Below are 24,868 nucleotides of genomic sequence, written 5' to 3' on the forward strand. Positions count from 1 at the left end.
TCGAATGGACAGATAAGTGTGAGAGAAGTTTCCAAGAACTCAAGCAAATATTAACCATTGTCCCAGTTTTGACAATACCGTCTGGCCCCGGAGGTTATGAAATCTATAATGACGCTTCTCATAAGGGGCCGGGCTGCGTCTTAATGCAACATGAAAAAGTGGTGGCTTATGCGTCCAGACAACTGAGGCCCCACGAGCTGAACTACCCGACTCACTACTTATAATTGACAGTGATTATCTTTGCCTTGAAAATTTGGAGGCATTACTTATGTGGAGAAAGGTTCACGATTTACATGGATCACCAAAGCCTGAAGTATCTATTTTCCCAAAGAGAGTTGAATACGAGGCAACGGCGTTGGATGGAACTTTTCAAGGACTACGATTGTGATATTATTTATCATCCAGGGAAGGCCAACAGATTAACAGACGCCCTCAGTCGAAAATCAACCATCGCACAACTGATGATTCAGGAATGGATTCTTCTCGAAGAAATACGAGATTCAGAGTACAAATTTGAGATAAATCATCTTTCTAGTCTTCTGGTTACCCTCAGAATTAAATCAGAAGTGCAGACAACGATTAAGGCCCTGCAATAGACAGATCCAGCAATCCAAAAGATCCTGTAAGAGAGCGCGGAAAGGAGAAAACCATATTTTCAAACAATGGAGGATGGGATGTTAAAATTCCGTGGGCAATTGTGCATACCCAACAATGCAGAAATGAAAGAAGAAATTGTGTCAGAAGCTCATAGAAGCAACTACAGCATACATCCAGGTAGCACGAATATGTACTGGAATCTTTGGCAATACTATTGATGGAATGGCATGAAGATCGATGTAGCCAAGCATGTAGTCAAATACTTGACGTGTCAACAAGTGAAGGCATAATACTGAAAACCAGGTGGACGTCTGCAATCGCTAGAGATTCCAGAGTGGAAGTGGGAACACATTATGACGGACTTTGTGATGGGATTACCAAGGAGCCAAAGATGTAATGATTCCATTTGAGTAATAGTCGATAGACTGACCAAGTCAGCCCTTTTCATCGCTGTACGGAAAGATTTTGCAATGGACAGATATGCTGAGCTGTATGTGCGATAAGTAATTTGTCTCCACGCAGTGCCAGTGACAATTACGTCAGATTGAGATCCCAAGTTCACTACCACATTTTGGAAAAGTCTTCAGACTACCATGGGAACAAAGCTTCAATATAGCACAGCTTATCATCCGCAGACGGATGGTCAATCCGAAAGAACTATTCAGACGCTCGAGGATATATTGCGAGCTTGTGTTCTGGACTTTAAAGGAGGTTGGGAAGAGCAATTATATCTTGTTGAGTTCACCTACAAAAACAGCTATCAACAGAGCATCGGGATGGGCCCATTCGGGGCATTGTATGGTGTCAGTGAATGCGGTTAAGATAATTAGAGAGAGGCTTAGAACTGCCCAGGGCAGCTGTCAGTGGATGCTATCGAATAAAAATATTCTCATTTTCCATTGTTGTATTACTTAAGAAAATGAGCCAACAAATAAATATTCTATCATCAACAAAAGTATTTAAATGTAGGTATTTGTCGATAATGAAAACATTTTATATTGACTCATTTTTCTAAACGATACAAAAGGTAGAAAATCGAGAAAAAATGTTTTCCATTTGTTGATTTTCGATGAATCAATCGGATGTTATAGACTATCCATCTAAACATATCTTTACGAGTGTCATCAATTTTGTTTCGGACCAATTTCCTGAGTTATAACGAAAGTAATACCTCATGCATTCCATACAAATCACTTTTTCTGGTATCTTTTCTGTCATGTTATGGATACAATAAAAAAAATCGATCTTAGAGCTCCTTTAATGCTATTGACTCTCTATAATAGAGTGGACTCAAAGACATTTAACCAAACTTTCATTCTAATTCCGACAAACCTCGAATCTTAACTAGCCTATTCAGGCAATTCAGGGTTAAGCATGGTAGACTCTTCAAGAGTGACAACCAGGTATTTTTTCGAGAAATTCAAATCGACTTATTTTCAATTCCTTCAAATGTATTAGTTCTTGAGAGACAGGTAAGCTTGACATTGGACATCTAATGACACAGATTTGCCAAATTCTTTAAAGTTTGAAAAGTATGGCTGTGGGCTAATACCTCTGAGTTTCATGAACTTCGAGAACCAAAAAGTTCTTCAAAATTGAAAACTAGCAATATTTCTTAAGTCAAAGTGGCAAAATGACAAAGTAAATGGAAGCTGGTGGATATTGGTCAAGGGAAATGTCAGATGTGTCCAACAAATATAAACTAACTATGTTCATGAGGCCATGAACATACCGGGTGTAGATGCATCAAAATAAAGACGAATTAAAGAAGCTTGCAGTGACTGTCAAATTTGAAAGTAACAATCTAGAAAAAAGTTTATGGACATGGGAGAGAGAACAGATTGTCATAGGAATCCATAAGTAACTTCGACGAGTGTAAGCCCAAGATCCTCGAACGGCCAGGATAGTCTCTTAATTTCACTAGAGATTTCACTTATCAGACCCGTATACTGGCACCTAACCCCTCAATTGTCACGCCCCGAGTCCCATCGAGCTCGTGACACACTCCTCTGGTCGATTTATGCGACGTCCCAAGGTATCGCCGACCTCGCTTAAATATACATATCAGAGATTTGATACGATCAGCGGAAACCCCGAATACCCGGACAATTAAAACTGGGGAGAATAGGGAGAATGCACATATTCATTTCTTCATTATCAAACTCACATAATATTCACAATTTACAAGCCACCAACATACATAAGCACACCGTACTACAAGCCACCGACAACAAAAAGATCGATGACCTGGATACCCTATCCTTAAAAATGATACACTCCCAAAATCTGATCATAACCCCTAGTCTAACCCTTACGCCCTCTGCTTGGCGTCCACTCTGAGTCAGACTCCTCATCATCTGAATCTGAGTCCCCCTGAACAGTCTGCTCCCCCGAGGACTCCGGCTCGGCCTCAATCTCGATTGGGTGGTTTATATCACCCGACTCAGCTGAAACTTCTACACGTTCCTCTTCCACTGTCTCCTCCTCAGACTCATACTCCGGTACGAAATCAGGATCAACCCACTGCTCGTACGGGGGTATAAATACTGGTTCCTCTACAGGCTCAGCAGGCTCGTTCTCAGGTTCTGCTTCCGGTTCTTCTTCTTCTGGTTCCGCTTCCTCTGGGATTGGCTCAAGATCCACATCCATCGGATCGTACTCCGCCTGCGATCCATCAGGCTCTGGCTCATGTTCAGCCCTCGAAGGTTCAGGCACTGCAGATCCTTGCTGCAATCCAGACTGCGCCAGACTAGTCTCCAAACTAGTCAGCTCACCGTCGGGAGGGGGTATAGGAGACGGATCCCAATCCCCAACTCCATCAAAGGGGACGTCAAAACCACGGACGGGTCCAAACTCGTCTACCCCGTCCCTAAAGAACCAGGCGGTATATGTATGCTCCTCCCAGAGGGGTAATTCTACGTCTACAGAAACTACTGTTGTATGCTTAATCCAGGTCATCTGCTCATCTACATGAAACTCTACTACATTATGCTCGGTGTGCATCGATACTCCAAAACGCTCAGGGGGCGGCGGCGGATTCATGGCTCAGGTTGGGGTTCTGAAAAAAATATTGGTTGAAACAACCTGAGATTACATCTCAATAAGTCCACCCCTAAACCCCACCTAGGCTATCACGTACCTCCAGACAATCGTAAAACACAATCACACACCCAACCATCACATGGTAGGCACATCATTTATTCTTACCTGGGCTTATCCTGCGTGCAACCTGCACGTTAGCCACAGTAATATGCTTTTCACTCACATGCACGTTCAAATCTCATTTCACGTATTCGTTCCGATTTCGTCACATCTTTCCACAACTCTCGCCAGTGACCCGCGTTACAGTACACGCCTCAGGTACACTGCGACCAACTTATCACAACACTCCAAGGCCCGCGTTACAGTACACGCCTCAGGCTCAACACCTACCACCTACGGCACAACCCGCGTTGAAGTACACGCCTCAAGCTGGCAGTCTTCCGGTAATACCGGGCATCGTCCCGCGTTGTAGTACACGTCTCAAGACGACACAATTCCCCGCGTTGCAGTACACGCCTCAGGGATTTTCGCAGATACACATGCCACACCACACAATCTCTTGCTCATTCACGTGCTCAACACTCACTTGCCAATTAATTAGCCAATCACACGTGGCCCGCGCACGCATCAACACACACACAATCTCATGCTCATTCAGCATTCAATACAGCCAATTGACAATTTATTTAATTCGGCCCAAGCGCGCACATAATTGAGCACATTTAAATCAATCAATGGCACACCAGTGCACTCAATTTCACCACCACAATTCAGCCACATCACAAACACACAATCGGCATACAAATTGGCATTTTTCCATATCGAAACCACGTCAAATCAGTTCCGGCTCTTCACGACATTTTCACGAAATTCCGAGCCGGATCCAATGGCACGAACCACGCACCGAACAGCACATCACATCACTCCAAACAGCGATTTCCAGCCATCGATTGGTCTCTAAAAATCCACCAAAATCTTCCGATTTCAATCCTAAGGCCCGCCAAATATTTCCACTCCTAAAATCACACAAATCCACACCTAAATAAACCCGATTTCATTCCTAAATTTTGTCCGTCGATACCCGACGTCCTATATGAGGTTTAGAGCGCGACTTACCAACTCTAGACTAACGCGGCTAGAGTGGAAAGCGGCGGCGATCGGCGGCGCGGCTTGGCGGTGGCGCGGCTCGGCGTGCGGTGGCGGCGACCTCTTTGGCAGTGGCTCACGGCCACACGGGAGAGAGAGAAAACCTGGAGGGAGAGGGGACGGCGTGAGGTGGTGGCGGTGGTGCGGTACGGCAGCGGACGGGCGATGGCTCGGCAGGCGGCGACCGAACGGCGGCGGCGACGGCAAGGGGAGGGGGCGGTCGGTACGGTCGGGAGAGAGGGAGGGCCGAAGGAGAGAGAGAGGGAATGAAGAGAGAGAGAGGCCTTGGACTAAAATAGTCCAATTTTTGACCAAAAATGGCAAATTACAATCTTGCCCTTTACTCACAAACGAAATCGACGGCCCAGATTCGATCTTATCTTGAAACCGATGGCCGAGATCGAATCTTTTCTAAAATATCCAAGGGCAATTTGAGAATTTCATAAAATTCCAAGGGCAAAATTATCCAACCCAAAAGTTAGGGCAAAATTACCAAAATGCCCCTCCCTCATAAAACTTGCCCTTTATAACCTTCCAACGGCAAAACGGTCACTTTTCCATTTTCTTACCGAAATTGAATTTTTCTGAAGGATTCGGGCAAATCCGAAGCTGCACGTTCCAACCACAACGTCGTCTTAGCGTCCTGTTGTGACTTCCTAATTTTCCGGTATCCGATCTGGGCTCAATTAAATAATTAAATTCTATTAAACGTAACTCGAGCGTTTCTCAAACTAACGGACGGCTTTTTGGGGAAATTCGCATATTCGACTCGTGACTGATACTAAATCGAGTCACGTGCAAATTTATTCGGTTCGTGACGACTTCGGTTGTCATTTAAATCGCGAGGATCGACTGCTAGATCCGAAGGGCGCGATCGTTTGGTATAGATTCAGGATCATTCGTCAATTCATTTCGTGGTCCAGCGGAATCACCCGCGATCCACTACTATGACAGTGGCGAACTGACCCCTGGCTATCCTTGGATCGGCCAACAGTGGTTCAAAATGTCACCTCGACGATTTTATGATCGAAGTTCAATTCACTATCGAATTTTCTCTTAGTCGCACGAATTTAAATCCCTAATTAGTCTTTCCCTAATGGTTAGTATCCCAGGAATGATCAGTTTCGGGCGAGAACTAACTACGAGTACATTCATAAAATCAAACATTTCATAAATCCCAAATGGACAAATTTTCAGGATGTCACAACTCTTCTCCCCTTACAAAAATTTCGTCCTCGAAATTTACAAATCCTGCTACTAGCCATACAACTGGGGGTATTGACGTTGCATCATCTCTTCACTTTCCCAAGTTACGCCTTCAGTTCCGTGGTGTTCCCAAATAACTTTGACCATCGGGAACGTCTTGTTCCTTAGAACCCGCTCTTTCCGATCTTCAATCCTTACTGGTCTCTCGACATAGGACACCTTGTCATCGACTTCTATCTCCTCATAATTTAACACATGAGCTGGGTCCGGTTCATATTTCCTCAACATCGATACGTGGAACACATTATGCACTTGCGATAAATTCGGCGGAAGTGCAAGGCGATACGCTAAATCCCCGATCCTTTCTAAAACCTCAAAAGGTCCCACGTACCTCGGACTCAACTTGCCTTTCTTACCGAATCTGGATAGTCCTCTCATGGGCGATACCTTAAGAAATACGTGATCCCCTACTTGAAACTCCAAAGGTCTTCGCCTTCTGTCTGCATAACTTTTCTGACTGCTTTGTGCTGTTTTCAGCCTTTCACAAATCACTTTAACAGCCTCAACTGACTGTTGAACTAACTCTGGCCCGGTTATACTCCTTTCTCCCACTTCATCCCAGTACACGGGCGTCTTACAAGCCCTGCCATACAGCGCTTCAAAGGGCGCCATTCCGATGCTCTGCTGAAAACTATTATTAAATGCAAATTCTGTTAAGGGCAACTGCTCTTCCCATTTACCTTGAAAATCCAACACACATGCCCTGAGCATATCCTCTAAAGTCTGAATCGTCCTCTCAGACTGGCCATCTATTTGAGGATGGTAGGTTGTACTGAACTGCAGCCTTGATCCTAATGCCGTTTGCAGACTTTTCCAAAAATTGACAGTAAACCTAGGATCACGATATGATGTAATCGACACTGGTACCCCATGCAAACGAACTATCTGCTGCACATACAACTCCGCGTATCGATCTAATGCGAAATCCTTTCGCACAGCCAAAAAGTATGCCGACTTGGTCAATCTGTCGACAATCACCCAAATAGCGTCATGGCCTCTTTGGCTTCTTGGTAATCCCGTCACAAAATCCATAGTTATATGTTCCCATTTCCATTCTGGGATTTCCAACGGTCGCAATAATCCTCCAGGCTTACAATGTTGTGCCTTTACTTGCTGGCACGTCAGACATTTGGCCACATGTCTAGCTATGTCTGCCTTCATACCATTCCACCAATAGTACTGCCTCAAATTCTGATACATTTTAGTACTACCTGGGTAGATACTATAACTACTCCAATGCGCTTCAGACAAAATTTCTTCCTTAAGCTCCGCATCGTCAGGCACACATAATCGTCCACGGAACTTCAGTATCTCGTCTTCAGATACCTGGAAGTCCAGCTTTCTCTTGGCTTCATCCATCTCTAGAATCTTTTGGATTTCCTGATCCACAGACTGTAAGGTCTTAATTTTCGCCTGGATTTCCGGTTCAATCCTAAGCGTAGCCAGCAAGCTCGAGACTTGACTTACTTCAAATCTAAACTCCGAGTCTCGCACTTTTTCCAACAATGTCCACTCCTTGACCATCAAATGAGCGATGCTCGACTTCCGACTCAATGCATCGGCTTCCCGGTTAGCCTTCTCGAGATGATATAATATATCGCAATCATAATCCTTCAATAACTCCATCCACCGACGCTGCCTTATGTTTAACTCCTTTTGAGAAAACAGATATTTGAGGCTCTGATGATCGGTATAAATCTAAAATTTCTCTCCGCATAAATAGTGTCGCCAAATCTTCAGGGCGAATACTATTGCGGTTAATTTTAAATCATGCGTCGGATAATTTAACACATGCGGCCTTAACTGTCTCGATGCATAAGCCACAACCTGTCCATTCTGCATAAGTACACACCCCAATCCTTTCAACGACGCATCACTGCAAATTTCGTACCCTCCAGGTCCTGATGGAATAGTCAACACCGGTGCCGTTGTCAATCTATGCTTCAATTCCTGAAAACTCCTCTCACATTTATCGGTCCACTCAAATCTCGTTTCCTTTTTCAAGAAGTGTGTCAACGGCGTCGCTATTGCCGAAAACCCTTCCACGAAACGACGATAATATCTTGCCAGACCCAGAAAACTTCTAACCTCTGTTACCGTTGTCGGTCTTGGCCATTTCATTATTGCCTCAATTTTCTATGGATCTACCGAGATTCCTTCTCCAGAAATCACATGTCCAAGAAACGCCACTCGATTGAGCCAAAATTCACACTTACTAAACTTAGCATACAGTGCGTTTTCTCTTAAAGTCTGCAACACTCTACTCAAATGAAATGCATGCTCTTCTAGGCTCTTCGAGTACACCAATATGTCGTCAATAAAAATGATCACGAATTGATCTAAAAATTCCTTAAACACCTGATTCATCAGATCCATAAAGGCAGCAGGGGCGTTCGTCAATCCGAACGGCATTACCGTAAATTCATAATGTCCATATCTCGTTCTAAATGCCGTCTTCGGTATATCCTCCTTCCTAATCCTCAACTGATGATATCCCGTTCTCAAATCGATCTTAGAGAGCACCGAAGCCCCTTGTAACTGATCAAACAAATCATCAATCCTTGGCAAGGGATACTTATTTTTGATCGTCACCTGATTCAACTGCCTATAATCGATGCACAACCTCAACGATCCATCTTTCTTTCTCACAAATAAAATCGGCGCTCCCCACGGAGACGCACTCGGACGAATAAACCCCTTGTCTAACAATTCTTGAATTTGCACCTTTAACTCCTTCAATTCTGACAACGACATTCTGTAAGGTGCCTTCGAGATTGGCTCAGTTCCAGGTGCCAACTCGATTGCAAATTCTACTTCTCTTTCTGGTGGCAGTCCTGGCAATTCCTGAGGAAACACATCGGGATACTCGCACACTACCGCTATATCCTCAAGTCTCGGCTCCTCAGCCGTCGAATCAACTACAGCCGCTAGAAATCCTTGACACTCTTCACTTAACAACTTCGTCATTTCTAGCGACGAAATCCATGGAATTGAGGGTCCTCCTCGACTTCCCACAAATTTAAATTCCGGATGTTCAACAGGATTAAATTGGATCACCCTACTATTGCAATACATTACGGCCCTCTGCCTAGACAGCCAGTCCATACTCACTATCACATCGAAATCATACATGGCTAGAACCGCTAAATCAATCCTTTCCTCCCTATCCCCAATCACAATCTTACAATTTGGACACTCCAATGACACTAGCATTTTATCATTCAAGGGAGTTGTCACACATAACACAACATCAAGCAACTGCGGTTCTATTCCAATCAGCTCAACAAATTGCTCGGATATAAAGGAATGTGACGCTCCAGGGTCAAATAAAGCATACGCAGCATGGTTGCACAGAGAAATCGTACCTGTGACAACCCCTGGCGCATTCTCAATTTCTCTCATGGCCATGGCGTACACTCGTCCTTGCGCCTGTGGCCTATTCTGGTTGGCTGTCTGGGCCGCTCCAATCTGATTTCCGATCCTGGGAGGCGGCAACGCAGGCGATCTATCCTGCCTGAGATTGGGGCAAGTTCTTATGTGGTGACCAAATCCACCACATCCATAACATGCTCCGCCCCGGGTTGGACAAGGTCCATTTCTATGCCTTTTTCCACATAACCGACATGGGCCATTCTGATTACGAACCGGCTTCCCTATGTTCTTTCTAGCCGGAGGGACAAAAAGTCGATTATCTGTCATCGGCCTCTTCCCGAGATTACGATTGTCCCTACCCTGGACAAATCGCGACCCAGATGCGATGGCCCTATCTACCTGGTCTCGCTCGAGAACCTGGGCCCTATCATATATTTCCTCATAAGTCCTCAAATTCACCAGTAACAACTGGCTACGAATATCAGCTTTCAATCCATCCAGAAATCTTCGCGCCTTATCCTCAGGATGCTCTACCATCCTTGGCGCAAACTTAGACAATCTAGCAAATTCCGCCTAATACTGATCTACCGTCATCTGGCCTTGGCGGAGTCTCATAAACTCTGCTAATTTTCTTTCCCTAGCGCTCGCCGAGAAATATTTCCCATAAAAACTTTCGGTAAATGCAGCCCAAGTATGGGCGATACCTTTCTGGAAACACTCTATTTCGGGTGGCCTTCCACCAATCATTCGCGTTGTCCTGCAATTGATACACTGCCAAGGTTACTTTCTCGCTCTCAGTGCATCCCAATACCTCAAAAGCTTTCTCTAGTTCTTCTACCCATCGAGGTGCAGCCTCAGGGTCACCTCTTCCAGAGAACTTAGGAGGTTTCAACTTCATAAACTGCTTGACCAAATGATGCATCTGCCTATTCATGATCACTTGCCCCTGCCCTTGATCCCCATTATTATTATTAGCAGCAGCGGCCATAGCGGCCTTGGCAGCTTGGGCAATCGTAGCAGCTCGCTCTTGAGTCTGCTGTCCCATCAAGTTACCGATATGCTCTAAGGTCCTTATGACCGCTTCCATTCTAGGATCCTCTGCAGGTCTAACATCAACTCTGGGGTTTTCTATTGCTCCAGCACCCATTCCGAGGTCCTCTACAGCTCTAGCTCGAGCACGACCTCTACCTCTTGCTCCTCTTCCTGCGCCCCTTCTTGGGACTCTTCCTATACCTCTTCCTTTGCTGCTCATTATCAGCTTCCTATCGCTCTCCTACCTGCTATAATTCCACTCAGGAATTAGTAACCTAGGCCAACTAGATCAGTCTAGTCCTAGACTGTGAATTAACGCAATAATTCACTCAGCAGGCAATCCATCACTACAAACACAAAGCCACAATCAATAGGATCTAAACACTTATCTCATGTCCAGACACACCTGCATTTCAATCATCACAACAATCATCTCACTCAATCAATCACAACAAACAATCTGGAGGCACGTGTAGCTTATTCCGTCCTATATCTCGCTAAGGTTGCCCTAAATCACTACCCCAGGGTCTCTGCTCCTTATCACTCCAAACTTCGACCAGTTTAGATCGAGCTAACCTTGCTCTGATACCAATTCAACTGGGATGTCACGCCCCGAGTCCCATCGAGCTCGTGACACACTCCTCTGGTCGATTTATGCGACGTCCCAGGGTATCGCCGACCTCGCTTAAATATACATATCAGAGATTTGATACGATCAGTGGAAACCCCGAATACCCGGACAATTAAAACTGGGGAGAATAGGGAGAATACACATATTCATTTCTTCATTATTCAAACTCACATAATATTCACAATTTACAAGCCACCAACATACATAAGCACACCGTGCTACAAACCACCGACAACAAAAAAGATCGATGACCTGGATACCCTATCCTCAAAAATGGTATACTCCCAAAATCTGATCATAACCCCTAGTCTAACCCCTACGCCCTCTGCTTGGCGTCCACTCTGAGTCAGACTCCTCATCATCTGAATCTGAGTCCCCCTGAACAGTCTGCTCCCCGAGGACTTCGGCTCGGCCTCAATCTCGATTGGGTGGTTTATATCACCCGACTCAGCTGGAACTTCTACACGTTCCTCTTCCACTGTCTCCTCCTCAGACTCATACTCCGTGATTTAAATCGTGGATCAACCTCACGTCAGACGGGGTATAAATACCGGTTCCTCTAGCTGTGCTCAAGCAGCCTGCTCTCGTGTTCTGCTTCCTGCTCTTCTTCTTCTCGGTTCCGCTTCCTCTGGGATTGGCTCAAGATCCACATCCATCGGATCGTACTCCGCCTGCGATCCATCAGGCTCTGGCTCATGTTCAGCCCCCGAAGGTTCAGGCGCTGCAGATCCTTGCTGCAATCCAGACTGCGCCAGATTAGTCTCCAAACTAGTCAGCTCAGCGTTGGGAGGAGGTCTAGCAGACGGATCCCAATCCCCAACTACATCAAAGGGGATGTCAAAACCACGGACGAGTCCAAACTCGTCTACCCCGTCCCTAAAGAACCAGGCGGTATATGTATGCTCCTCCCAGAGGGGTAATCCTATGTCTACAGAAACTACGGTTGTATGCTTAATCCAGGTCATCTGCTCATCTACAGGAAACTCTACTACATTATGCTCGGTGTGCATCAGTACTCCAAAACGCTTAGGGGGCGGCGGCGGATTCATGGCTCAGGTCGGGGTTCTGAAAAAAAATATTGGTTGAAACAACCTGAGATTACATCTCAATAAGTCCACCCCTAAACCCCACCTAGGCTATCACGTACCTCCAGACAATCGTAAAACACAATCACACACCCAACCATCACATAGCAGGCACATCATTTATTCTTACCTGGGCTTATCCTGCGTGCAACCTGCACGTTAGCCACAGTAATATGCTTTTCACTCACATGCACGTTCAAATCTCATTTCACGCATTCGTTCCGATTTCATCACATCTTTCCACAACTCTCGCCAGTGACCAGCGTTACAGTACACGCCTCAGGTACACTGCGACCAACTCATCACAACACTCCAGGGCCCGCATTACAGTACACGCCTCAGGCCATGTCTCTTGCCCGCGTTACAGTACACGCCTCAGGCTCAACACCTACCACCTACGGCACAACTCGCGTTGAAGTACACGCCTCAGGCTGGCATTCTTCCGATAATACTGGGCATCATCCCGCGTTGTAGTACACGCCTTAGGACGGCACAATTCCCCGCGTTGCAGTACACGCCTCAGGGATTTTCGCAGATACACATGCCACACCACACAATCTTTTGCTCATTCACGTGCTCAACACTCACTTGCCAATTAATTAGCCAATCACACGTGGCCCGCGCACGCATCAACACACACACAATCTCATGCTCATTCAGCATTCAATACAGCCAATTGACAATTTATTCAATTCGGCCCGAGCGCGCACATAATTGAGCACATTTAAATCAATCAATGGCACACCAGTGCACCCAATTTCACCACCACAATTCAGCCACATCACAAACACACAATCGGCATACAAATTGGCATTTTTCCATATCGAAACCACGTCAAATCAGTTCCGGCTCTTCACGACATTTTCACGAAATTCCGAGCCGGATCCAATGGCACGAACCACGCACCAAACAGCACATCACAGCACTCCAAACAGCGATTTCCAGCCATCGATCGGTCTCTAAAAATCCACCAAAATCTTCCGATTTCAATCCTAAGGCCCGCCAAATATTTCCACTCCTAAAATCACACAAATCCACACCTAAATAAACCCGATTTCATTCCTAAATTTTGTCCGTCAATATCTGACGTCCTAAATGAGGTTTAGAGAGCTACTTACCAACTCTAGACTAACGCGGCTAGAGTGGAAAGCGGCGGCGATCGGCGGCGCGGCTTGGCGGTGGCGCGGCTCGGCGTGCGGCGGCGGCGACCTCCTTGGCCGTGGATCACGGCCACACGGGAGAGAGAGAAAACCGGGAGGGAGAGGGGATGGCGTGAGGTGGTGGCGGTGGTGCGGTACGGCGGCGGACGGGCGGTGGCTCGGCGAGCGGCGACCGAACGGCGGCGGCGACGGCAAGGGGAGGGGGCGGTCGGTACGGTCGGGAGAGAGGGGGGGCCGAAGGAGAGAGAGAGGGAATGAAGAGAGAGAGAGGCCTTGGACTAAAATAGTCCAATTTTTGACCAAAAATGGCAAATTACAATCTTGCCCTTTACTCACAAACGAAATCGACGGCCCAGATTCGATCTTATCTTGAAACCGACGGCCGAGATCGAATCTTTTCTAAAATATCCAAGGGCAATTTGGGAATTTCATAAAATTCCAAGGGCAAAATTGTCTAACCCAAAAGTTAGGGCAAAATTACCAAAATGCCCCTCCCTCATAAAACTTGCCTTTATAACCTTCCAAGGGCAAAACGGTCACTTTTCCATTTTCTTGCCGAAATTGAATTTTTCTGAAGGATTCGGGCAAATCCGAAGCTGCATGTTCCAACCACAACGTCGTCCTAACGTCCTGTTGTGACTTCTTAATTTTTCGGTGTCCAATCTGGGCTCAATTAAATAATTAAATTCTATTAAACGTAACTCGAGCATTTCTCAAACTAACGGACGGCTTTTTGGGGAAATTCGCATCTTCGACTCGTGACTGATACTAAATCGAGTCACGTGCAAATTTATTCGGTTCGTGACGACTTCGGTTGTCATTTAAATCGCGAGGATCGATTGCTAGATCCGAGGGGCGCGATCGTTTGGTATAGGTTCAAGATCATTCGTCAATTCATTTCGTGGTCCAGCGGAATCACCCGCGATCCACTACTATGACAATGGCGAACTGACCCCTGGCTATCCTTGGATCGGCCAACAGTGGTTCAAAATGTCACCTCGGCGATTTTATGATCGAAGTTCAATTCACGATCGAATTTTCTCTTAGTCGCACGAATTTAAATCCCTAATTAGCCTTTCCCTAATGGTTAGTATCCTAGGAATGATCAGTTCCGGGCGAGAACTAATTGCGAGTACATTCATAAAATCAAACATTTCATAAATCCCAAATGGACAAATTTTCAGGATGTCACAATAATCATTTCTAGCAGTCCAATAGCATCATGTGACATTCTTATGGATGAATAGCCCATCCTAGTTAGTTTCGGTTCTTTTTAAATTTCTGATTAAATCAGGTAGCTTCAACAGTTGCCAATCCAACTCCACCAACGATTTAAATTTTCCAAACTATGTATGGAAGCTCCTTTTAATGCAAAGCAGCCTGTAAACACTGACGTATAAGCTTAACTAACCCTCTAATAAAGCATGGGAGTTCATTGATATACTCGTTCATACAAATAAGCTCACCTTGTAAATAATACACCTAAGCATTAGCATCGTAAACCAATTTCATTACCAAATAAAATATCTAGATCCTCTAACAATAGAATCAGAATGTAGTTAGGGAGAATTTCATTACATTGATAGCAAATCCATTCACTTTTTCTTTGACAACCGACCAAAAGAAGGCTTCAGAGTCACTCGTCTAACAATTTCCTTGCTCTATAAACCTCTTCAATAACTGATTGAAGTATTTCTTCGAAGCTGCAGCAATGCACAATTGAAGGGTAGCTCATTTTAGTTGGACAGATAGAAATTTAAAGGATATCAAAATGAGGGATAAAGACACCATAAGTGCCATAATTTTCGTAGAACGCTCACTTAAGTGCCATAACTTTTTTTTCCACCACTTAAGTGCCATAACTTCTAAAAAAACATTTACTCGAGTGCCATAACTTTCAATCGATCATTTAAGTGTCAATTTTTTTTAAATGTTCATCCAAGTGTTGAAAATTTGACTTGGCATAGCACTTGTGGTAAACATTTTTAAAAAGTTATGGCACTTGAGTGATAAATTAAAAAGTTATATAGCAATGAAGTAATTGGGAAAAAAATTATGATACTCAAGTAGGCGTCGTACATAAGTTATGACACTCAAATGAGCGTTGTACGAAAATTATGGCACTTGTGATTTTTTTTCCCTCAAAATGATGATCTAATTGTTGATTTGATTTCTCAAACCACTAAAACCTAAAGATTTTTAACTTAGACAACAAAACAAAACAAAAAAATGTGCCGCTGTACCAGTATGCAATTATGTTATGTTCAACCACAGAGTTCCTCCGGATATTACAAACTAGAAGGATCAGCTTCTTATTCCATAGGATTGAATTTGCTTGAGTGGACAACCGTTTATATGTAAAAAGGGTTGCATTGAAGTAATTTTGAAACTCTTCGTGTTGGGAAAGTTCAATTGAATGACTTATTTACCTCGTGATTTAGTGGCGAAATAGCAGAATTACCTGTTATTTTTCAAGACGAAACCCCTCATTGTTGCAACCTCAATTAGGGCCTCTTTCCATGACTCCACTTCTATGTGGTCAAAGTTCGCTTGGTGCCTGTCTAGGTCGCTTTTGTATAAATCAGTTTTGAGCTTAACATCATCAATCTCCACATCGTAGAAAATGGGAAGGATTCTTCTTTTCCCCTTTGATTCTGATGTGCATTTTACCATGTGGGAAAGTTCGCGGAGACACCAATGACTGGAAGCGTAGCTTCTAGAGAAGACGGGTATGTAGATATTGGAGTTATCGAGTGCTTGTAGGATCTCTTCTCCAATCCCTTCATTGGATCTGAAGTCATCGTTATCACTGTAAACAGGAATTTGATCATTCCACATCCCATTGTGAAGATAATCGACAATGCTATGATGAGTGTCTGGTCCCTTATAACTCAGGAACACATCGTACATAGGTAATTTGTGGGAAAGCCAAGTTGATCTCGAGATACTCAACAATCTTTCTAGGAAAGTGTGGCCACGACTGTCCAACACCCAACTTTCTAAGCCCTCAATGCCCTCAATGGGTCTTAAATTTGGACAAGCTTCTAGCTCTAGATGTTGTAGCTTACCCAACTTGGATAAATTGGGTAACTGTCCTATTAAATCACAACTGGAAAGAAGGAGGTACTGCAAAGATTCTAGTTCCGACAAACCTTGAATCTCAACTAGCCTATTTAGGCCCTTCAGTTCCAAGCGCTCTAGACTCCTCAAGAGTGACAGACCAGGTATTTTTTCAAGGGATTCACATCTTGTTATGTTCAGTTCCCTCAAATGTGTTAGACCTAGAGTGACAGGTAGGTGTGATATTGGACTTTCAATTATATGCAGAACCGTCAAATTTAATAAGTTGGAAAAATGCGGCAGTGGACTAATACTTTTGAGTTTCAAGGTCAACAAATGAGATGGTAGCTGATAGGATGGTTGCTCCCTCATCAAAGCTACCTTAAGTTTTGAGTCATAGTCCTGCCTATTAGAATGATATCTACTTCTCAAATTACTGAATCTATGTAATTCCAGATGTTCTAAATTGGTGATGCTTGAGGGGTGAGGGACAAGAGAGAAGTCCATAGCTTGAACCGCAAGGGATTTCAAACTTGATGGAAGAGCCGGCACTTGTTGAAGCTCAATCGAACCCACTTTAAGTTTTTGGAGATGGAGACGACTTATCTCTGGAGGCAATCTAGAAACACTAGTAAATGCTAAGTTCAATGACTTCAAATGGAATAGCTTTCCAATTTCCTCCAAGTTTTTATCAGTCAGATCCCAGGATTTATTGGCATATAAACCTTCAAGCATCTCTAGTCCTCCAATAGTATGAGGAATCTCCTTTATCTTCGTTCTACACAAACTCAACACCTTTAGTTTCTTTAAATTTCCGATAGAATCAGGTAGTGCAACTAAGCCCGACGTTGATACATCCAACTCTGCCAACATTTTTAACTCCCCAATTGAGCTTGGAAGCTCCTTTATCCCTACGCACCCGCGTAAAGTTAAGCGTGTAAGATTTGCCGCCTCTCCAATTGAGTCAGGAAGTTGGCAGATATTAGGGTTCTTGTTTAATGTAAAGCTCGATAAAGATTTCAAATTGCCAAATCTCACCGGAAGCTTCAAGGGTTGAAAATTTTGGGGCATGACAATCTGCTTCAAAGATTGTAGAGAACAGACTTCTTCGGGCAACTCCCCAAGAGAACTACACCCTTTGATATTCAAAGTCTCTAGGAGTTGAAGCTCAGAAATGGAGGGGTGAATTGTGATTAAGTTGGAACACCGAGCAAGTATTAATGTCTCCAAGGACGTGAAATTAGAGAAGTCGGGTGTCCTCCTCAACTTTGTGCAATCCGTTAAATCCAAAACTTTTAATTTTTTGGTCATCTGTAGAAAAAGAAAATGTGAAATTAAAAAGAATGAAATACACCAACCACTCTAGATTTTTAATGTAAGTAATTATTCTCATTTTTATAATTCAATATACTCCCTTGTTTACTTGTAAATGGCGCAACTAGGTGGCTTCTAACACTTCCTTCGGGGAAGACTAAATAATCATCCATTCATGGTAAACATGTATCGTCAATGTAATTGAAAATTGTTAATTTTTTTATATAAATTTACTGCCCTTAACTAAATCTTAGAGGTGAAATAATAAGTTAGTAGTGAAATTCATAAGCTACTAGAGATTTATTGTGATTATACAATTTGTTTGTTTGTAAAATAGCACTAGTAATCGATACTACTAGTAAAGTATATAAGCAATTAATTCATAATCTAGAAATGAAAAAACCTGCTCATTTGTAAAAAACGAAAGGCTGTTTATAATCTACTAGGGCAAGCCCAGTAAATCTATTATTTGGTTAGTCTTTTACTGACTCACAAGCATTAACCAATTCTACTAGTTAATTAATTATGTAAGCAATTCATAGTCCACCAGCTGAAAATCGTGCTCGCTTGTCAAAGCGAACGACAGTTCATAGTCTACGAGGCTATTTCAACCTGATAAATCAATTATTTTATTTGTATGTTACTGAAAAAAAAAAAACATGGTACTCGGTAAAATCGAAGCAATGGCCATAATCTACCAACCATTTACCATGGCAAATAGTATTTTATTTGTAAATTACAACAATTAAACGATGCTATAGTAAAGTATCTACGCAAATTGTTATCTACTAATTAATGAAGGGGATCACTTATAATATTCAAGAGCAATTGGTAATCTGGTATGAGGTTTAATGATGGTAACACTGTTAGTTATTTGATAATTTATCAGACTAAAAAGTTGCCAATCAGTTTTTTCTTATCAATGATATTTCAAATTTACCATCTAACATTCAAATTTACAATGCACAAACAAGTTTCCCTTTCGGCAATGAATTTATAGAAATCTACTTGTAAATGGCTCTCGAAGTTTAAATCTTCCCATGGTTTAAAAAAGTTACACATGGAACGTTATTTCGAGTCTATAAACCATGTGAGAATGGGGCACTTTTATATATTGCTCACTCATGCATCTTCATGATATAGAGTCGTAATTAAGTTACAAAAAACAAAATTGTAAAGCGTCACAAAAGAAATTTACAATGTTACAAAATATTGCCGTGATCCAATCTTAAAAGTGTCATAGACAGAGAGATGTACAATACAAGGTTGTACCATAGGAACACCAAAGTCTACTCTTCCATTTTTAAAAAAGGTCTAGGAGAGACCCGGGTGGATGGACACACATAAGCGAACAAGGTTACATTTGCTCTGATATCAAGTTAGAAAGTCCAACCCAAAAGCTTAAGCTGATGGGTAGAGAGAGACCGCATGCATATAAAGAGCATATAAGACTCATTGTCAAACAATGTGGGACAACATTTCAACAATTAGCTATTAGAAAAGCGAGTACAACAAGCCATAAATCATCCATAGTCCAAACTCCAAAGTAGGTAAATTTTGAATTCCTCAAACCAAGGCGATGATGGTGCTTGAATAATACTAAGGACTGGTGAGCACAGAGCACAGCCAATGATTCTTGCTAGTACGGATTTTAAGCATATCATATTTATCTGTGGCTCAATCACTAAAGCAATCTGTAGTGAATGGATGAAATATAGAACAACAATGATATTTCGCTCGTAATATCATTTACCGGGATGATATGCTGATGCCATGTGATTCTATAGCTTCCTCTCCTTTCTTTACAAAATGTGTTTAGCTAGTTGTAGTCGATCCTAGATGTTAGACTAGCACAAAATATTTTAGATTAGGGAGCACACCATTTATGAGTACCGTGCATTGAATGATCAGTAAGAATGGAAAGAAGGTGAATAGAGTAAGGTATATCGTACCTGGATTTGGCTCCATCCACCCCAATTATCTTCGATATTGCTCCTTGAAAGGTCTAGCACGACCAAATTAGCAAAATGAAAACTCTCCGCATAAAATTCCTTAGTCGTAATTTCCCAAGAAAACCATCTTAGCTCCGAAAGAATATTCTTGAAGTTGCCAAAAAAATCATTGCCTTTCACTCGAAGAAACCTTAGATTTGGTAGAGCAGCTAATTCTTCAGATGCAATGCTGTGGTTGCAGCCATCGGAAGTCAGGCTTAATGCTACTACATCTTCATTTCTCTGCATATCACAGACTCAATATTGAGCATGCGACATATGATTTACAGAGCTACAGTAGAGAGGACCCAAAATCACGGTCAAACAATTTCTCCAATGGCTGAGCTCGTCACATACGCTTTCCAAAACTACGGCACACTCTTTTTTGCAATAATTAGTTGTTTCCTCCTCATCTACATAAACTAATTTTCAAGTCTGAAGGTATCATATGTTCAAGAAATATAATTTGCATATTAATTCAAATTTCTTCTTAGTTTATTCTAAAAAATCGGGGTTGCAAATAATCTTAAAATTCTTGATAAAGCAAGTTTTTTTTTTTTTCATTTTACCTGGATCACACGTGAACTGTTCTTTGTTTTTGCAAAATTTCAAAAAGAAAAAAACTGCATTCTATAGACTAGAATCAAGAAAATAAAGCCAACTGTCAGGCAATCTCTTTTGACTCTCTCTTCAAAATTTTAGACCTTTGACCTGAAGGCTTTGACAGAGAGATGTAACCAGCGCAAGACAAAAGCGACGTTAATCAAAGCTATCAATTGGATGCAGATTTCAACCAAATTGCTGTACTTTAAATAATAGATGCAGTTCCCGTTTACCTTTTTTCTCCCCAGTAGGTTTAGGGCTTTCTCACAAATCCACACCCTACAAAACTTGCGAGGATATTCTTCAAGAACAATGTATCTTCCAAAGTCTCGAACTTGGTCATGCATCCAAAACCTATTATCATCTCTAATTTTGATCAAGGACCTCTGAGAGAGAACTCTTATTGCAATGCTAGGAAAGTATCCACAATCCTTCCACATGATAACCGGATATGTTTTGTCGGCATTGATGAAAAAGCACGCTATATCGAGAAATACTTCTTGGTGCTTATTCTCTAATCGTTCATAACTTATCATTAATGTATCTCGAACATCCTCAAAAGGACCTTCCTTTAACTTCTTCAGCGTCTCATCCCATACTTCTATTTTATCCGAATGCCTCAAATCTTTGCCCCAGTCAAAAAGATTGGATCCTATAACCGCAACAGCCAAAGGAAGCATGCCCACTGTACAAACAATTTCTCTCGAAAGAGCATCATATTCTTCTACACCAGAGTCACTTCTAAATGCATGCTTATAAAATAGATGAAGCGCTAAATCAAATCTCATTCCTTGAATTTCATAACGCAAAACTCCTTGGGGTTGGTTGAGGACCTTTTTACTAGATGAGCTCACTTGAGTCATCAGGATGCTTTCGTCCCTGGTTGTGATAATGATTCTGCTACCAGAACAAAACCAATCAGATTTTCCGGCTAGTTTCTCGAGTTGCTCTTTCTTGTCTAGATCATCAAGAACAATGAGTACTTTTTTAATACTCAATGATTTTTTGATCATTGTGATCCCACCATCAACATCTTTAATTTGGTTAGCAATCCCATGACCGGCCAAATCTGATAAGAGCTTTTTCTGCAATTCTATAAGGCCACCATGAGGTTGCGATGATGCTCGAACGTCTTCAAGAAAACTACAGCGCTCAAAGTGAGAAGATAATTTGTTGAACATGACTTTGGCAAGAGTTGTTTTTCCAACACCACCCATGCCATGGATACCGACAAAACGTACACCACCAGAGCCAACATCCAACAATTTCATTATGGCTTCCATCTGAGCAGTATCTTCAACCAAATGTTCAGTCACAATCATGTGTCTTGTATTAAGCTTACGGGAAACCTCTTCAACAATCGATTCAATTTGTTCTCCTTGGCTGTAGTAAAGCATGAAAATTTCTTTTCAATCAAAGACATGATAAATTTCAGGACTCTAGGGAACATGTAGATACATAGCTATTTCAACTACCCAAACGAATGGAAATTAAGCATCATAATTAGTTGAACTGAAAATTTTTGGGTGCAGGTTGGGTTTGACATAGTTTTTTGCGGGTTTGACATAGTTTTTCACCCACGCCTCATTACCTTTTGTGTTCAATTTCTTCATACTATATCAATAATTTATTTTCATTAAATTATTTATTCTAATGTTTCATAATAGGAAAATTTTGTCAGATCTTTTTTTTTGGGTCGAATTTGTAAGATCTTTTAAACGTCCCTTTTTTGCATAGATGCTTCGCATGTGCACTTTTTAAATGTTAATTATGCACTATTTTTAGAAGAAATTCTAATCATGTCTTGGTATAATTTTAAAATCGCAATGCTCCTATTAATTCAACAATTTCACACAAGTTTGTTATTGTAAAAAATTAGTGATTATGATGGGAGGTGAAAAATACAGAAAATCGCAGGATTTCCACTATACTTACTATGGTAATACGGTTAAGTAAAACAGTTTATTAAGTGAAGAATATGATTAATTAAAAAGTTGGAAAAATGCCTTATCTGGGTTGGGTTTGATCCGATTTGTTGTGCTTTAAAAAGATTAGCCATTTTCTATTTTCTATTGTGGGCTTTCGGTTGTTTTTGTCTAGCTTTCATTAACTTCTAATGCAAATCTTAAATAAAAATGTCCAAATGCCTTTATGTTTGAGAATTTTGAGGGACAAACTTTCATTCAATGAAATGTGCGTATTAACCACGAAAAGTTTGAGGAAATTTACCCTTTGCCTTTAAGATCCCATCCCTTTATACGTGCAACCTCAACAAGGGCATTTTCCCACCGCTTCAATTCATCGGAGCCAAACTTCTTCTTGTGCCTGGGCATAGCTTCTTTGTACAACTTAGTTTTGAGCTTAACATCGTAAGGATCCACATCGTAAAAGATGGGAAGTATCTCTTTCTTCCCATTTGATGTTGAGGTGCATTTTACCATGTGTGCAACTTCACGGAGGCACCACGAACTATTAGCAAAACCTTTAGAGAAGATAGGTATGTAGATTCGAGACTTGTCATGTGCTGTCAAAAGCTCTTCACCAATTTCTTTACCGACTCGGAGTTCTTCGTCATCCAAGAAAACACGGATTCCGGCATCTCTCAAGCGATGGTAGAGGCAATTGGCGAATCCATTACGAGTATCAGGTCCTCGGAAACTCAGGAACACATCGTATTGCACACGAGACGTTCTGTCGGTTCTCGAGGTTGACTCCAAGTCCCTCCTTAATGACTCCTCCTCTTCTCCAGACCCATCGTCCGTTCTCGAGGTTGACTCTGAGTCCTTACTTCTCCTCGAGTCCGTGAGACAAAAATTACAGACTCGTAACCTGATCGAGACAAAAAATAAGGAATGTTAATTCAACAAGTAGGCTGAATTGTATCGAACATGTACAGGAACAAAGTTTTATATTATTGTGCATTACCTGTCAACAAGAGATCGAAAAGAAGTGGAATTAGAGCACTTACACTCGTGCTACAGCCAAAGCGAGGATCGTGATAAGAGCCGGACCTCCATTGGATCCCATCTGTGGGCCGATCCTCTCAGCTGTATTCACCCACAGAGGAGAAGCGTTCTGTAAAGAGAGCTAATTGGGAGGGTTCAGTGAAGGAAGATCGACTGTATTTTCTCAAGGTGAAGAGAAGGAGGCGGACAGAAACAGAGAGGAGTCAACAATAGAGGGCAAGGGCAAAAGTCCTCCTGGGGGAAACAATTATAGCCAACAACAGATTTAGCAGACTATTAAAAAAGGGAAAATTCCCACAACCAGTAGAAAAAGAAAACGGGAAAGGGCAAAATTGAAATTTCGAGAGAGATTTATCAGAATATTGCATGTTTTAACGGGGGTTAAAGGAACATTGGCTAGATTTGTCCCAAGTTGAAACGTACATGTCCTTTTTCTACCTTTAAGTAAATAGGAAATGGTTCAGTTTTTCCTTCTTCCGACCTATTCGTGCTTTTCATTGTGACTTGGCCAAAAAGAACTACAAGAGCTAGAAGATGGAGGAATGGTAGTAGGCCTTCCTTTGCAACAAAAGAAACAGCATAAGTAATGCGGTTGGACAATGAATGGCATCTCCAGATTGACTTTTATCTTTTTGCAATGCACACTTTGATTTCTTCTTTCCACTCTTGGGATCTGAAACTTTCATGTTACACAGATATTGACATGTAGATTTAAATATAATCTTTCATCACTTTTTAATATTTACAGAGATACTTCAGCTTTTGGCGAGAAAGTGAAGAGGTTGAATTTTGCTTTTTTAAGCCAAAATAAACGTGTTTGGGTGAGTTTTTTACTTTTCAGCCTGCTAGAGCTAAAAAAAAAAAAGGAGGCACACCTTTCTTTTTTGATCAACTCAAGATCGTGAATAAAACATTCGTCATCGGGATATTATTAAAAGTGTCAAGATGAAATGGATAACTTCAACTTCATCTATATTATATATATATATATATCTCAAAGAGGTCCTACTTTATCATAATTACTTTTTCCTTATCTAAAATAGATGAAACAAAGAAACGAATCTCAAGAGTAGGTTTGGTGGTAAAATACGCAAGCCTCGAAAGTCGAAGCTCTGGTGACCACCCGGCCAGTGGTTGGAGGATTGAGGTAGGAAAGAACGATTAGATTAATATTGCGTTGTTGGGTATTTAAATGTTAAGAATTTGTCGCATTACACTACAAACTTTTCTATGAAGGACTGTTTGGTTTCAACCATTGGATCCACATTAGTCAAAATTCCTCAGTGTTGATTGAGGACCTCTTTATTGTTACTTGTGAAAGGAAACGGGAACCAAAATCAGTCATACCAGCCACTAATTAAGTCTCTAGATCACCCCAATCCACCCGCGTTTCAACCATGATCAGCCCGCAATTCCAGCAACCAAAATCAGTCATACCCAGCCCCTAATCCACACGATTTAGCCTCTAAACAAGTCCGATAAATACCCGAAGTCCTATATGAGGTTTAAGTGGTCGCTTACCTCGGGCCTAAGCGAGAACGGTCAAGCGTGGAGGGCAGCAAGACTGCCGGAACGGAGCAGCAGCGGCGTCGGCACAGTAGCG

General features: G+C 42.2%; 1 protein-coding gene across 1 annotated transcript; it reads right to left on the minus strand.

The window, feature by feature from the left end:
• Window positions 1-14,820: 14,820 nt before the first annotated feature.
• Window positions 14,821-24,868, minus strand: LOC115674304 (disease resistance protein L6-like). Its single transcript, XM_030596664.2, has 7 exons — window positions 24,787-24,868; window positions 23,268-23,499; window positions 22,529-23,128; window positions 20,533-21,682; window positions 19,658-19,939; window positions 15,793-17,702; window positions 14,821-15,034 (listed from the first exon to the last, which is right to left on the minus strand). The coding sequence occupies exons 2-7, from the start codon at window positions 23,324-23,326 to the stop codon at window positions 14,968-14,970; spliced, it is 4,068 nt and encodes a 1,355-aa protein (XP_030452524.1). The 5' UTR covers window positions 23,327-23,499; window positions 24,787-24,868; the 3' UTR covers window positions 14,821-14,967.

Source organism: Syzygium oleosum, unplaced genomic scaffold, assembly GCF_021117445.2.
Source record: "Syzygium oleosum isolate NSW1041296 unplaced genomic scaffold, Sole_v2.1 Sole_v2.04, whole genome shotgun sequence".
NCBI classification, from domain to species: Eukaryota; Viridiplantae; Streptophyta; class Magnoliopsida; order Myrtales; family Myrtaceae; genus Syzygium; species Syzygium oleosum.